At 46.7% G+C, this 13,751-nt stretch overlaps 1 protein-coding gene across 3 annotated transcripts; it reads right to left on the bottom strand.

Moving 5' to 3' along the window:
* Window positions 1-5,274: 5,274 nt before the first annotated feature.
* Window positions 5,275-10,865, bottom strand: Gpr50 (G-protein-coupled receptor 50). Of its 3 annotated transcripts, NM_001308501.1 has the most exons (3): window positions 10,530-10,865; window positions 7,499-8,007; window positions 5,275-7,359 (listed from the first exon to the last, which is right to left on the bottom strand). In NM_001308501.1, the coding sequence occupies exons 1-3, from the start codon at window positions 10,738-10,740 to the stop codon at window positions 7,348-7,350; spliced, it is 732 nt and encodes a 243-aa protein (NP_001295430.1). In that variant the 5' UTR covers window positions 10,741-10,865; the 3' UTR covers window positions 5,275-7,347. The 3 variants fall into 3 exon arrangements, with proteins under 3 accessions (NP_001295430.1, NP_034470.1, XP_006527890.1); NM_010340.2 differs by having other exon boundaries at window positions 5,275-8,007; XM_006527827.3 differs by lacking the exon at window positions 10,530-10,865 and adding an exon at window positions 9,869-10,481 and having other exon boundaries at window positions 5,275-8,007.
* Between the last annotated feature and the right edge of the window lie 2,886 nt (window positions 10,866-13,751).

Genomic DNA, 13,751 nt, shown 5'->3' with positions numbered 1-13,751 from the left:
AGTTTGTTCTACTAGAGGTCACGGAACTTTTTGATCAGAGAGAGAGGGGGCAAAAGGGGGTTAAAAGGGGAATATTTGGAAGGACAGCTAGGACTAAAGACCATTTGAGGGGTAGTATGGAAACCTAATACAGTAGAAGCTTCCTAAAATATATACATATATGGACAATCTAAATAAAATTGTCAAATAATGGGGAGACAGCCCCAACTAGACATCTCTTATCACCGAATGAAGCCCCCAGTTCTGAGAATGGGTTACCTCCAATCAAATTGTTATCCAAAGGGGCCCCACATGAACCTCCAAACAATACAGGCTTTTGGCAAGACTATTGGTTGCCCTCCATAAACCAGGGGTAAGGCCGTACTGCTAAAGACACCTACATACCTCATTGAACATGGAAAAGTTGAGCCTTCACCCATACTGACTAGTGTTCATGACACTGGAAGGTACTCTGCACACTATCAAAGGAGAAAGGTAAACACTGACCCAGCTACAAACCCTTCGATCTACAATAGTGCACTAAGGCAGTAGTGGCAAACAGCTTGTGGGAGTAACCAACTGACTGAACATAAGCCCGTTCCATGAAATAGATCCCATTCTTGACAATGCTCAAGTGGCCAAGAATCTGTTACTAGATAGGCCGGGAACACAGAAGAAAACCAAATAGTGCTTACTGTTCAGCTAAAGGAATGTAGCAATAGATAACTCCTAACAACTTTCTGCTATCCTCATAAATCCATGCCTTGCTCAGCCATGATCAAAGAAGCTTCCTTGTGCATCAGATGGGAACCAATACAGAGATCCACAGCCAGACAGTATGCTAGACAAGGGAATGAGAGATTGTGGAACACTCAGCTCTAAAAGGGATGTCTCCACAAAATCCCTCCCCTCAGGGCTCAGGGAGCATTGCACATGAGGAGACGGAGTGTAAAGATGAAGGACACCAAGGACTCAAGGCCTTCTAATCACAGCAGGATGGATGCACGTATAAAGTCACAGAGACTGAGACAGCATACACAGAACATGCACAGGTATGCACCAGATGGGTCTCAGTGCTTAGAGGGGAGGTGGACAAATGCCCACATCCCTAACCCAGAAACTATCTCTAACTGATAACCACTTGAAAATGAAAATTTAGTTTTCTACAAATGAGTCTCACTGGGTGGGTATACAAAGAACTCTTAAGGCCAAGCCCCATGCCCAACAGTCGATGGGCAACACAAAATTACTTAACTCAATGGTAATTTTAGAGGGGGTTTGTTTGTTTGTTTGTTTTTCTCATAATGGTTCTTTGTTTTTCAGTTCATTTGATTGTTTTGTTCTGTTCAGGTTTGCTGGTTTTTATTTTATCATTTTTAAGATGCCTGTTTGCTTTCTAATAAGAGAGAACAAGAAGAAATGTGGATTTGGGAAAGTAGGGGGATCTGGAAGGAATCAGAATCTAGTCTATGAAAAGAAACTATTTTCAATAGAAAAATTATTATTTTTTTTAAAAAGGGATTGGGCCAGAAATGTACCTCTTCGGGCACAAGATAATAGCCCTCATTTAAAAAAAAAATACATTTTCCTGTCATTTGGGTTTTTGTCTTTCTACCTGCTACAGAGTTCCACCGTTCTCCTGGAGATGCAGCAAGGGTTCGCAGCTAGTGCCCTGGGGAATCAGAGAGGAAGGCTGGCACTCAGCTTGCTTTCTCCGTTTCATTCAGTCTAAAAGCACACCTCAGTTAACCTTCTCTAAATAATCGCTCACAGGCAGGCCTGCCAGGGGCGAACCTCACCTGGATAAGCTCTCCCAGGTGTGCCCCGAAGCTGTTCTCCTAACGACTCTGGAACGTGCCAACTAGACAAGCAACATTAATCGTGACATCCCTTTACTTTTTAGAAGCTTTGACAAGTCTCATGCTTGCACTTCTTAGAAACTTTCTGTCAACTACACTTATTATTTGAATTGACTTCCCACTTTCCGGTTATCTATAAGACTTATTTATACTTTATTTTTATTCTTTTTTCTGCCCACTTTAGGCTTATGAAACTTACTCATCTTTGATTTCATTTCCTAACAGACATACGCAAACCTGAAAAGTTCTTTGTAAGTATGCCTTTCACTGTACTTCCAAACTTTTGCAGTTGTGTTCACATTTTTTCATATATTTCAAAATATCTTAAAAAGGCTATTAAGACTTTTTTGCTTGATGCTGGTTGGTGATGGTGCACACCTTCAATCCCAGCACTAGCAAGGCAGAGGCAGGCGAATCTCTAAGTTTAAGGCCTGCCTGGTCTGCAAATCAGGACAGCCAGAAACCCTGTCTCAGGAAAAAAAAAAAAAGACTTTTTGTCTGTGAATTATTTTCACATTGCTTAATCTCCAGGTAGTTTTGGGCTTTCTGTCTATCTTTCTGTTATTGATTTCTACTGTAACTTCATCGTGATTTCAGATGACACTTATCTATCATTTGTTTTCCTTTAAACTCATTAAGGTATATTTTCTTCCCCAAGAACATAATCGTGTATCTGACACATGAGCTTCCAAAGGATGTATTTTGCCTTCATTGAAGGAAGTACTACAGAAGTGTCAGTTACATACACTTGACTGACTGCACTGCTCATTTCCACCACATCCTTACAGATCTCATCTCTCAGCCGATGAATCTGTCAGTTACTGATACAGGGCTGTTGAAGTCATCAATTATATTTTTTGACTTTGGTTCTTCCTCCTTGCAGTTCTACCAGTCAGTTTTTAATTCACATATTTTGACAGTGTGCTTTTTGAAGCATCAATTTTAAGGATTATTATTTATTCCTGTTATTATACCATTATACAATGCTGTTCTTCACACCTAATGATTTTTCTTGTCTGAAACTGTTATGGGTGTTGGCAGTTTTCTTTCAGTTAGCAATAGCATGGTGGGTCTTTTTCTACCCCTTTATTTCTAATCTGACTGGGTCTTTATAAATGATGTTAATGTGTTTTTTATAGAGAACATATGTGACTCTTGTTTTCTTAATCTGTCATTGTGTTGACTTTTTTAAAATTTTAAACACAGTCTTCTTACATTGTAGCTCAAGCTACCTGGGAACTCACTTCCTAGGCCAGTCTACCACAGCAATCCTACTACCCCAGTCTCCTGAGTGCTGTGGTAGGCAGTAAGAGTCTCTGGTGCGTCTACAAACCCATTTTTACAATTCTATTAGATTCCTTATGGTGCTTTGGTTTTGTGCTAATTCTTCTACTCTTTTCCTGCCTTCTTCAGGTTAAGCTGAGCATTTCATGGTGTGTTTTCTTTTCCCCCTTACATATCAATCATACATCTTTTATTAAGTTTTTCTTAGTTTCTCCAAAAACATGTTCAATATGAGGAAGTTAGGCTCTGAAGCCTGTGTGTTGTGTTAATGTGAAGTCTAGGCCAAACTAGTAGGCTGGACCATAGACACAGAGTTTCAGCTTGGGAAGATGGAGAGCTTATGTAAATTAATACTTTCAGTCATTGAACAATATTCAGAATCCAGCTAAAGCCGCTGACCTGTACACTAAAATGGTTAAAATTCTGCTGTGTATAGGTTATCACACTTTATCACTAAAGGCCGGACAAATACATTGTTTCCATTTAAATAAAATTCTACAATAGGCAACACGAATGTAAATTACTCAAAAGTGGGTTCAAGGAGCCTATAGGAAGAAGGCCAGGGTTGCTGTTATACTCTTTGTGTGAACACAAAGGAAAAATTTGCCAAGATGTCACTTTACAGTACACATTATATACATTATATTTTCTTTACAAACATAAAGAGTAGCATCTGGAGAATTGTGGTAGGGACAAGTTGCATGCTTTCTGCTGAGTGTAATGTGTGTCTAAAACCCTTACACTTGGCATTCAAGGAGGCTTAGGTGAGGGAGCTGGGATCTCAAGTTCAAAGACAGCCCAGCCACATAGTGAGATGATGCCTCAAACAAAATGGAAATAAATAAAAATGTCAGCTTGCAAGAGTTCCTCAAGGAGAAGCCCTTTGGGGCCCTGTGTTGGGGGTAGGGAGGCTGGGGAATCCCAAAGCATGCATATGCATAGTCCCAGCAAAACAATGAACCCCTCGCGTTTGAAAGAAGAGAATCAGCTTTACACCTGGCAGGAGCCAGGTGGGCGTGGCAAGCCAGACTGGGGAGTTCAGGACTCCGGAGCAAACAAGAAGGGAAGAAGGAATACTCTGGGATTTTGGGCTTGATGTGTACGGATTTTCTTTCTGGGAGTGATTATGCAAAGGACGGGCCAGCCTGCTGAGCTGGGATTTCACTTTCCTACACCCATCAGCCCAGTTGAAGCTAAGGCTGGGCACTTGAGGTCAAATTTTGAAGCTTTGTGGTAATAGGATTTACCCCTTCATTTCCTCTAGGAATCTGGCACCCGGTAAGTGCCTGGAGGATAGCAGCTAGGAGCATCAGGCCACAGTACCTTTAGTTTGGACACTTCTCAGTCTCTCATAGTTCCCATCTCCTTTGGCAAGATGGGGGTGCGGTATGTGTAGGAGGGTTGAAGACTGACTCCAGGCCAGTCTGTAAGCACTTATGTAAAGTAAACATCCATTTCAGACAGCCAGAAACACTTGACAGCAATTTTGCAGTCAGTGATGCAGGGTACAGAGCCTTAAGACAGTCCTGCCAGACTAGTGGGGAGCTAGGTCCACTAAAAGTTGGGGATCGATACCTAAGATGAGCCCAGCCTGCCAAAGTCTGAATAGACCAAGTGTATGTGCAGTACTCTGTATATCCATCATATGTGCATGTGTTAAACCGGCATATCTTTATAAAAACAAACAAAGCTGGTCTGGCAATATGGCTCAGAGAAGGAAGGCACCTGCTTCCAATCCTGTTGACCTGAGTTTGATCCCTAGAACCCACATATTAGGAGTTACCCTCTGACATCCACGTTCATGCAGTGGCACTACCTCTTACACACACACACACACACACACACATTTCTAGGTCACGATTGAGAGCTAGCTTTACTCCTTCCACGGGGAAAATAGCAGCCCACAAGAAGAAAACTATAATGTCCATGTGCCTCCCTACCTCCACCTCCTCCAGCATGCCCCCCCCAACCCTGTTGCCCCAAAGTTTGCTAATTAAAATAACTGAGGTGAGAGAGGTCCCAGGTGCTGCAGGTTTATGGCAGTTGGAACTTGCAGCCAAGTCTTCTTGCTCCCCCAGGCCAACACTCTCCCATGGATACCCCACACACCCTTCCCTCCCTAAGCAAGCAAAGGAATAAAGAGTCACAGAACTAAAGCCACAGAACCACTTTTATTTAACTGCTACCACAAATGCAGAGTCAAATTAAGGCAGTATGATACATCTCAGGTTTTCCTTAGAGGCTTTTGTACAGTAAACTTTGATTGAAGTGCCAATTTGAATTAGCAATTGAAATTTCACTTAAATGGCAGTTTGTTCTTGAATTCTAAAGGAAAATCACTGTCTGGGTTGATGTGAGACCAAATGTTTCACATCTTGTCATGGAACCAAGCATGATCAGACTTACTGGTGCTAGCATCTCTTCCTGCTTGTCTCCTGCCCCCAACCAGGAAGGTCACAAAGACAAGGAGTCTTACTACTCCATTTGCTTCTAGCTATCAGTGGATACTTCGAATTCCTTCTGAATGAAAAGATGTAAAAAACTGATAGTGATTAAAAGAGTGATTATGAATTATAATATTGCAAACATAACTGTAATTGACACTCCTCAGGGCTACCAATCATAAGAAATTACTGTGGAAATAAAAGAATGTGCTGGTCAATGCTTGAAAAAACTCAGATGACCAAAAAGAGGGTCAAAATGTCTCATCTTTTGCAACCAAATATATACAAATCGGCACCAATGTTTAAATTTACACAAAATAGAATCAACTTGGTCTGACAGGCATTAAAATGAACTTTAATAAGAACTTATCTAATTTTGTTCTTCAAATAGGGAGGTTGTATTTTGTCACAGAATCTTAAAAAGCAAATTTCAAGTGTTTGTATTTCATCATAAATTCTTTTCTGACTGCCATTAAAGGTACAACACAGATTACACACAACATAAAGCTGCGTGGCCACAGTCACATTACAGAGCTAACCACCAAGACAGCCTTGACCAGTGCGCATGCACTCCTCCCCCACCCCTGGGAATGGGAGAAGAAAGCAGGAGGCAGAGAAAAATCAGGAAAGGGGGACAGCGAGGCTTAGGACCTCAGAACCACAGACATCACACTTGGTAATTTGATCTCTAAGATAGCAAGAATATACACACACTTTCAAGAGTACAGGGTGCCAAAGAGGAATATGTCTGAAAGGTAGATGGAACTTCCACTGTGTCTGGGGGGTCCGTGTCTGTGTGTGTCAGTCAGTGTGTACGTGCAATGGAGGTATCTCACTCCAGACTGCATAAGCAGGGGAAACTGAAATCGACACTTTTCACACAGCCATCTCATCAGAGCAATCAGAATCATCAGAATCATCATCAATAAGCACGACCTTGCGGTAATCACCAGAGGCAATGGGGATTGCAGTGGTATCAGGAGGGGTGGCAGCAAGCTCGAAGGGTACAGAAGGAAGGACAGAGGCAGAAATGTCAGCTCTGAGGTGGCCAGTGCTGGTCATCTCAAGGCAATGGGAGGCTGAGACCTCAGGGAGGTCGACAGCAGTGAGCACAGAGTGGCTGGTGGTGGCAGGTTCGAGATAGTCAACAGTGGTGGTGGCAGGGTGGCTGGTACCAGATTTAATGTAGCCAGCCATGGATGTAGGGTGACTGGTGGAAGGGCCAGCAGAGATACGGTGACTGGTGACAAGTTTGGAAGCAGCCCTGTAATGGACAGTGTCTCCCTTGAAATAGACAGAGTCACCCTTGAAATGAACAGAGGCGGGTTTGAAATGGACAGAGGCAGGCTTGCAATGGACAGAGGAGGCTGGCTTAGGGTAAACAGAGGCAGACTTGGGGTGGCCAGAAATAGACTTGTGGTGGATAGAGGCAGGTTTGCGGTAGACAGAAGTAGACCTGGTTTGGGGCTTGGGACGGACAGAGGCACGATCAGAGTGGGGTGCTGATGCATCACCAGGCAGTAGAACATTCCGGACGTTCCTTGGGGTCCCCTCCACAGCGACACAGGCACGAGCACGCTCTTGCTCTCGGACTTGATCACGGGCACGGACACGGGCACGAGTGAGAGCTCGGGTCTCCCAAGTCTCCCGAATATCACTGATGAGGTGAGAGATGAACAGGATAGGGTGCCGCATAGCATGGAAGATGGTCCAGTATTCTCTTCGGAAACTCTCATTGAGGATACCGTAGATGATGGCGTTGAGGCAGCTGTTGAAGTAGGCTATGCAGTAGGCTGCAAGATAAAGCCAGTTGGGGATCTTGCCTGCCATTTCCTTTGGAATGACAGCCACCAACACAGTGAGCACATTGACAGGGCACCAGCACACTGCAAAAAGGAGGAAGATCACAAACATGGTTAGAAAATTTCGAACCTCAGCAAACTGGTTGTCAGGATTCTGTCCAGCTGGGTCACGGGCTGCCAGCACTTTGATCCAGATTTTCGTGTAGCAATAACCAACTATGATGAGAGGGAGGACGAAGTGGATGCAGACAATGGTCACGGTAAAGGCAGGATTGTTCACATAGTTGAAGATGCAGGTGTAGGTGCGAGGGTCATACTCAATGGTGCCAATGTACATGTTAGGCAGGACAGCCAGGACAGTCATGACCCAGGTAACGACCAGATAGATGCAAGTGTTGCGCAGGCTGAAGATCCGCTTGTATTGGAGGCTGTGGCAGATGTAGCAGTAACGGTTGATGGCAATGGCAGTAATGTTGAAGATGGAACCGACTACGCTCAGTCCTGTGACCAACCCGACCATCTGGCACTGGAGCTGACTCAGATCCCAGCCCCCAACTGACATGGCATACAGCATCAAAGGGTAGGGGTAGATGGCCACCAGCATGTCTGCCACAGAGAGGCTGGCCACAAAGATGTTGCCTGGAAAACATAAGGAGAAGAAAAAGAGGGAGAGAGAGAAATCAGTGGTTAATATTTGAATAGCCACCTTTCACAAAAAGTGGAGGAAACAGCCAACTGGATGGGCAATAACTTAGAAATCTTTTGAAGAATGCCAGTTTTCTTTCTTTCCTCTTCTTTCTTATTTACAAGCAAGTCCCAGGTGACTCTGATACAAAGCAAGTTTAGGATACCTGTGCTTGCCACTGGTTTTTTTGTTTGTTTGTTTGTTTTCGGTGTCATCTGAGAAAGATATGAGAGCCAGGGGTGGGGGTGGGGACAGAGTCCTGCTGACGCCATTTTAGAGAAATACAACTGCGCCACATTTTCCACACTGGAAGAGGTGGGGAAGGGAGAGTGGGAGAGGGAGCTAGATGGAGTCCAGAAATACAATTAACACAGCGAGGAGGAGGAGGAGGAGGAGGAGGAGGAGGAGGAGGAGGAGGAGGAGGAGGAGGAGGAGGACTCTTCCTTAAGAAGGAAGACCTACCAAAAGACATTATCCTGAGAAGGTCTTCGGGACTTGTTCAAGGAAATTAAACGTTAATATCTGACAACCAGGTGAAATACTTACCACTCCCCAGCTACCTTCAGAGTAAACCGGTGAAGAGGGCAGAAACCCTGTTATATCAAGGCAGAGGTCAAAAAAAGGAGACAAGGGGAAAGGAGAAATCTCTGCAAGTATGAGATTCACCTCTGGCCTCACACAAAGCACCCTGCACAGACTCCTCTCTTAAGCACAGGAGCCTGCCAGGCTGAAGAGGACAGCAGCTGTGGGGAAACTTTGCCTCCTGCCCTGCCCCATTCAAAGAACAGTAGCAACATTTAAAAAAACCTTTTATAAAACCTAGATGAAAGAGGCCAAGTGCAAGGGCAGGGCCCTCTTTATTTGGAAACACCTCCTTGCTAATTAGCTTTGGTTTGGCAAAATACTGCACTTTGTCCAGGCTGGGAGAAAATGAGGGCTTTCTAAAGGGGCACCAAGACTTGCCCTCCGTGCTTTTGGCAAAAAAGGGGGGTTCTTTTCAGGGTTTTCCCTCAAAGTAATGAACTTCCTAAAGAAAAATAGGAAAGAAAGGTCATACATCTTAAAAATAAACCCACAACAACCACAGAAACTTTTTATTTGCACTTCAGAAATAAAGAGAAAAGAAAGAAAAGGAGAGGAGAAAGAGTGAACTCCCCGGGTAACTGGGTCTCCATGGATCTGCCCTTGGGCACCTTAGCAAGAGTGAAAGGTAAGGTCCAAGGCTCCGCTGCAGGGTTACAAGGAAAAAAACAGAAGCACTCAACATAGTTTGAAAGAAAAATTTTAAGGACTGAGTCTGTTGCTGAGTTTTTAAACTTGTCCCCCACCAAGCAATTCACTAAGACATTGCGCAGTGGCTTATTCCCCAGCCCCAGGCTACATTGTTTTCAATCCTCCCAGATCTGAACACTCTCCCAACCACTTAAATCTTGGAAAAGAAGACCCAAGGCGCCATCACCCTACCCTCTCCCAGGCAGAGAGCTGTGTTAGGGGCTACTCCACCCTTTTCCCCCTTATCCACAGCCTTCTCCCGCCCATCCTGAAAACCCTTTATACACACTCCCCTTCCCCAGCCAAACCCTGTACAAGTCTCTATGCCTAGCTCCTTCCCGCGCCATTCCCCTCGGATCGGCCCCGGACTGGAGACTAGGGGAGTAGGGTTTGCGGTTTCCAAGTCCTAGCGCTTTGCAGTTGGAGCCCCTTGCCTCCTCTTGGTGTCCCCAGCACCATTCCTACCTCGTTCTGCCTTTCCTTCCACCCGCCCGCCGCCGCACTCAGCTCCTGCGCCCGTCCTCCGGACACCCCAGTACAGACCTCCGAACGTCCACGGCCGCCGCCTTCGCCGCCGCCACCGCCTGCAGCGTCTTAGCCCGTCGCCCGCCGGTTCCAGCCGCTCGCGTGGGACGGGCAGACGGAGCTCGGCTCCGGCAGGCTCAGACCTCTCTGCTAGACACTCGGGCGTGGGGTCTGCACTCCGCTGCTGGGGAGCGATCCGGAAGTCTTGGGGCGGCGGCGAGCGGCGATCCGCGGCACTTGGAGGCGGCCACGGCGTTGCGCTCCCAGGAGCGCCGCCGCGGCCGCCCGCGAACTTAACTTCCCAAAGCGGGTGGGAACCGCGCTGCTCTCTTGGAGACAGTTCGGCCGGCCCGCACTGCCTCTACTGCGGGGCCGCCCTCCGATGTCCAGTTCGGCCGACTGTCCCAAGGCGGCAGCCAAACTCCGTTCCTGTGGCGACTTCCTCCGTGCCCGGTCTCCGACGGGACAGGAGTCAGTGGACTGACACGCACCCTATGAACCTGGGCTTTGTATTCAGCTGCCCCACGCTAATTCCCTGAGCTCCCCCAGCACTGTGAATCTCGAAGTTTAGGGGAACCCGGCATAACTTCACCCCCACCGACCCCCAGGCTTGGGAGAATTTGGGAGAGGGCATTGCAAACTTGCCATTCACGAGGTAGGGAAAATAAGGGCAGCTTACCAGAATTTCGGAGCTTCTTGTTCTTGGTCACAGCCAAAATGACCATGGAGTTCCCGATCAGGTCTACGACGACTGTGATGACCATTGCGCAGAACATGAAGATGATTAGAGCTGGCGGGTAGTCGGGCTTTGGCAGCTTACAGCCAATGCAGCCGAATGGGGTGGGAACCGCCTTTGTAGGTCCCATGTTGCTCTTGGGGACCGTGGCCATTCCTCCCAGGCAAGCTCAGGATCTTCAGTGAGTCCAAACCGCTAATACCTGCTCCTTCACCAGGAGCTTCAGGAGCTCCGGGAAAGCGTGGCGCACTCTCTGAGGCTCAGAGAGCAAATGACAGCTCCCCGCCCCTCTCCGGTGAGCTTTTAAAGCCTCGAGGGGTGGCTAGCCCCACCCCTAACCACTCCCCTTGACCAATCAGAGCTCTTTGACCACCTCCACACTCCCCCCCCTTAGTCACCACCTTGCCTTGGACAAATCCACTATGTGGTGTCAGCTTGCTTCCGACTACCTTGTTTGTGCTTCCCCTCCTCTCTAGTCAGCCCCCTCTGAATCCCTCAGGAACCTTTGCTTCGTGACTAGCTCAGAGTCCCTAAGCATCCATTTCTAGCAAGTTCTCTTTCTCCAACACAAATACCTGTAAAAGAAATGTAGCTTGCAGAGTGGGCTCATGAGATGCTCTAGCGGCCAGCCCCAAAGTCTGCATCCCCCCCAAGGTGTAGGGGGCTGCCAGTAACCCTTTAAGCTCTTTCCCCCCCCCCCCCCAATATCCTTGTCTCTACAGACTCCTTTGTAGATTTATCCCATTCCCCACGCTCTAGCCTGTCCACAGCTTTCTATACCTGGTGAGAAATGCAGGGTCCAGTCATACCAGGAGCGGGTCTGTTCCCTTGGCTGCTGCAGCATATAGTCCTCCCGGGACTTGCAACTCTCCTTGGGGAAATGTACTATGTGCTTTATACTCTGGAAGCCGGGACCAGGTCTGCACCTCCGGAACAGGAGAGAGCGAAAAGTGGCGGCTGAGACCCCAGCTTTAGGAAGGTTGGTCAGGAGCGGTACCTCTTACCCTTTCAGTTACCTACATCCTGCTTTGGGTAAACCTTGCCAAGGAAGCCTCTCTCTTGGGCTTCTGCTCTTTGAAGCAACTCAGGGAGAACTAGGCAGGCTTCTCTTCTCTCCCCTTCTCAACGCTCCCTGCTTCCTATTGGGGTATCTGACAGTTGAACAGGCGACTGACCAGCCGCACTCTGGCTGCAGACCTGTTGCAGGGGAACCCAGCCTGAGGCAAAGAAGCTGCAGCCTCATCCGCAGCCCACAAACCAAGGTAGAACGTTTGCTGGACCCTCTGTCTTTTCCATTCCTAGATGGGGACTCTCTTTCCAATCCCTCCCTTTTCGGGCTGCACTTTCACACTATGGGTCTCCTTCTGCAGGCACCCAAGGCGTCCGTCCCTGAGACCTTGCAATGAGCCGCCAAAGGGGACCAGAATGTTGAGGTCCAGACACAGCGCCTTTCAAACACTGCAATGCTCCAAAAACCTGGTCAAGGAAATGAACTTCAGCTGACTACTAAAAGTTATTGATCATGTTAGGGAGTCTTGGAGGAAAAAGAAAAAAAACTGAGGTAACACCTGGAACTCGCTGTGCAGACCAGCTTTCTGACCTCCGCGAGGCTGAGGGCCAGGAATGCATCCATCTGGACATCGCAACCCCTTACCCTGGGCTTGTGGGTGGTTACGGGGACCAGCTGGGTCAAGTTTCACACCAGATTTCAACAGATTTAAAGACATTCAACGGAGAAACAAGCAATGCAAGTAATTAAAATCTTACACTTTGTCTAGCTCAAATGCTCAAAAGAAAAAATGCGTCTTCTAGCTAGAAGAAAAACCCCATGCCCACCCTGCCTCACTACTGAGAATACTAAGACCCGGCTCAGGAGAAATCACCACCTCCCTCCAGGAGCTTTTTCATGTTTCATTGTTTGCTTCCCGGCTGCAGCCTGGCCAGCGCGCACTGGCAGTGCCAGACTCAGCCAGTCTTTTCCATAAAGGAACTGCTGTGCTCCGTGCCCTACTGTGCGTCTGGGTAAGAGGTTAACAACTCAACGCCTGTCCACTTCATAGGCTATGTAGGATCGACGTTAGACTCGACATAACATATGATTCTGCGATAATTCAGATCCTTTCACTTGCGGGATCATGAGCGGATTTTGAATTCATTAAACAGAATAGAATGGAAGAAAAATGGAAAGCAGCTATGTAGGGGCTGCAGACACTACTCTCTTCCTTCTGGAAGGTTGTTGCGGGCTGTCAGGCAATTATGCTCCAGTCTGAGGATTATGGAGCTGAAGTAGCACTGAAGCTGGCAGTCCCTGAGTCCCTGACGCTGGAAGCTAGCCTTGAAAGCGGGCTGGAAATTTTAGAGACTGAGGAGTGAGCAGGAGAGCAAGCCTGGCCCCTGACCACTGACTGTTTGGACAATATTTGACCATGACTTCCTGGTGCTTTGATTTTCAACACCAACAGACAAATATTTTAATAATCGCGGGAGAAATAATTGTTTCTACTTGAATTAATTGTTATCTTTATGAACTAGCTAAATACAGACTCAGATCACGTCAATAGTAAGGAAAAGGCATGGCTATCAAAGCTGTCGTATGAACACAGGAGGGAGAGAGCTGGGGACCTGTTTGCAGGGGTAAGTAGAACAAATCTCATGTACAATACATTTAATGGCTTTGGAGCATTTAAATTGTGACTCATTTGTGAGGTACAGTGCAAAGTGTATGATTTTTAGACTCTAACAGCATTTTCAAAAGTATGTAAAGCCTGCTTAGAAGTCTTTATAACTGGGGGTAGACAGAAACATGGAAACTTGAAAAACTATTAACACAAAGAATCCCAAAAGGGGGGACATGGAACCTTCTCCTGGGAATGTAAGAGCCAATGGGCACGTTTTGTTCAGGAAAAAGTGACGTTTCTCAGGTCTGGGCTGACTGTGGTGGAAGATGGCATTTCAGCAAGCCTCCAGGATTTCTGTTCACTTAAGCCCTGTAAGAAAGCCTTGCCTGTAGTTAGTTAACTCGTTCGTTTGCTTGTTTTAGTACTAATTGAACTTAGAACTTCCAGCACTCTGGACAAGCTCACTGCTCAGCTATATTCCCAGGTCATAAATGCACTTTTAAATAAGCATTTATAATTTATAACACTTTCTGTGTATGTATTTTCC

The sequence above is a fragment of the Mus musculus genome, chromosome X (assembly GCF_000001635.26).
Source record: "Mus musculus strain C57BL/6J chromosome X, GRCm38.p6 C57BL/6J".
NCBI classification, from domain to species: domain Eukaryota; kingdom Metazoa; phylum Chordata; class Mammalia; order Rodentia; family Muridae; genus Mus; species Mus musculus.
The sequence above is the reverse complement of the archived record's forward strand: the minus strand, read 5'-3'. Positions and strand labels throughout refer to the sequence as shown.

Coding starts and splice junctions, on each gene's coding strand:
- Gpr50 (NM_010340.2), bottom strand. CDS start 10,740: ATGGCCACGGTCCCCAAGAGCAACATGGGACCTACAAAGGCGGTTCCC. Junction 8,008..10,529: donor CAAGAAGCTCCGAAATTCTG/GTAAGCTGCCCT, acceptor TATGTTTTCCAG/GCAACATCTTTGTGGCCAGC.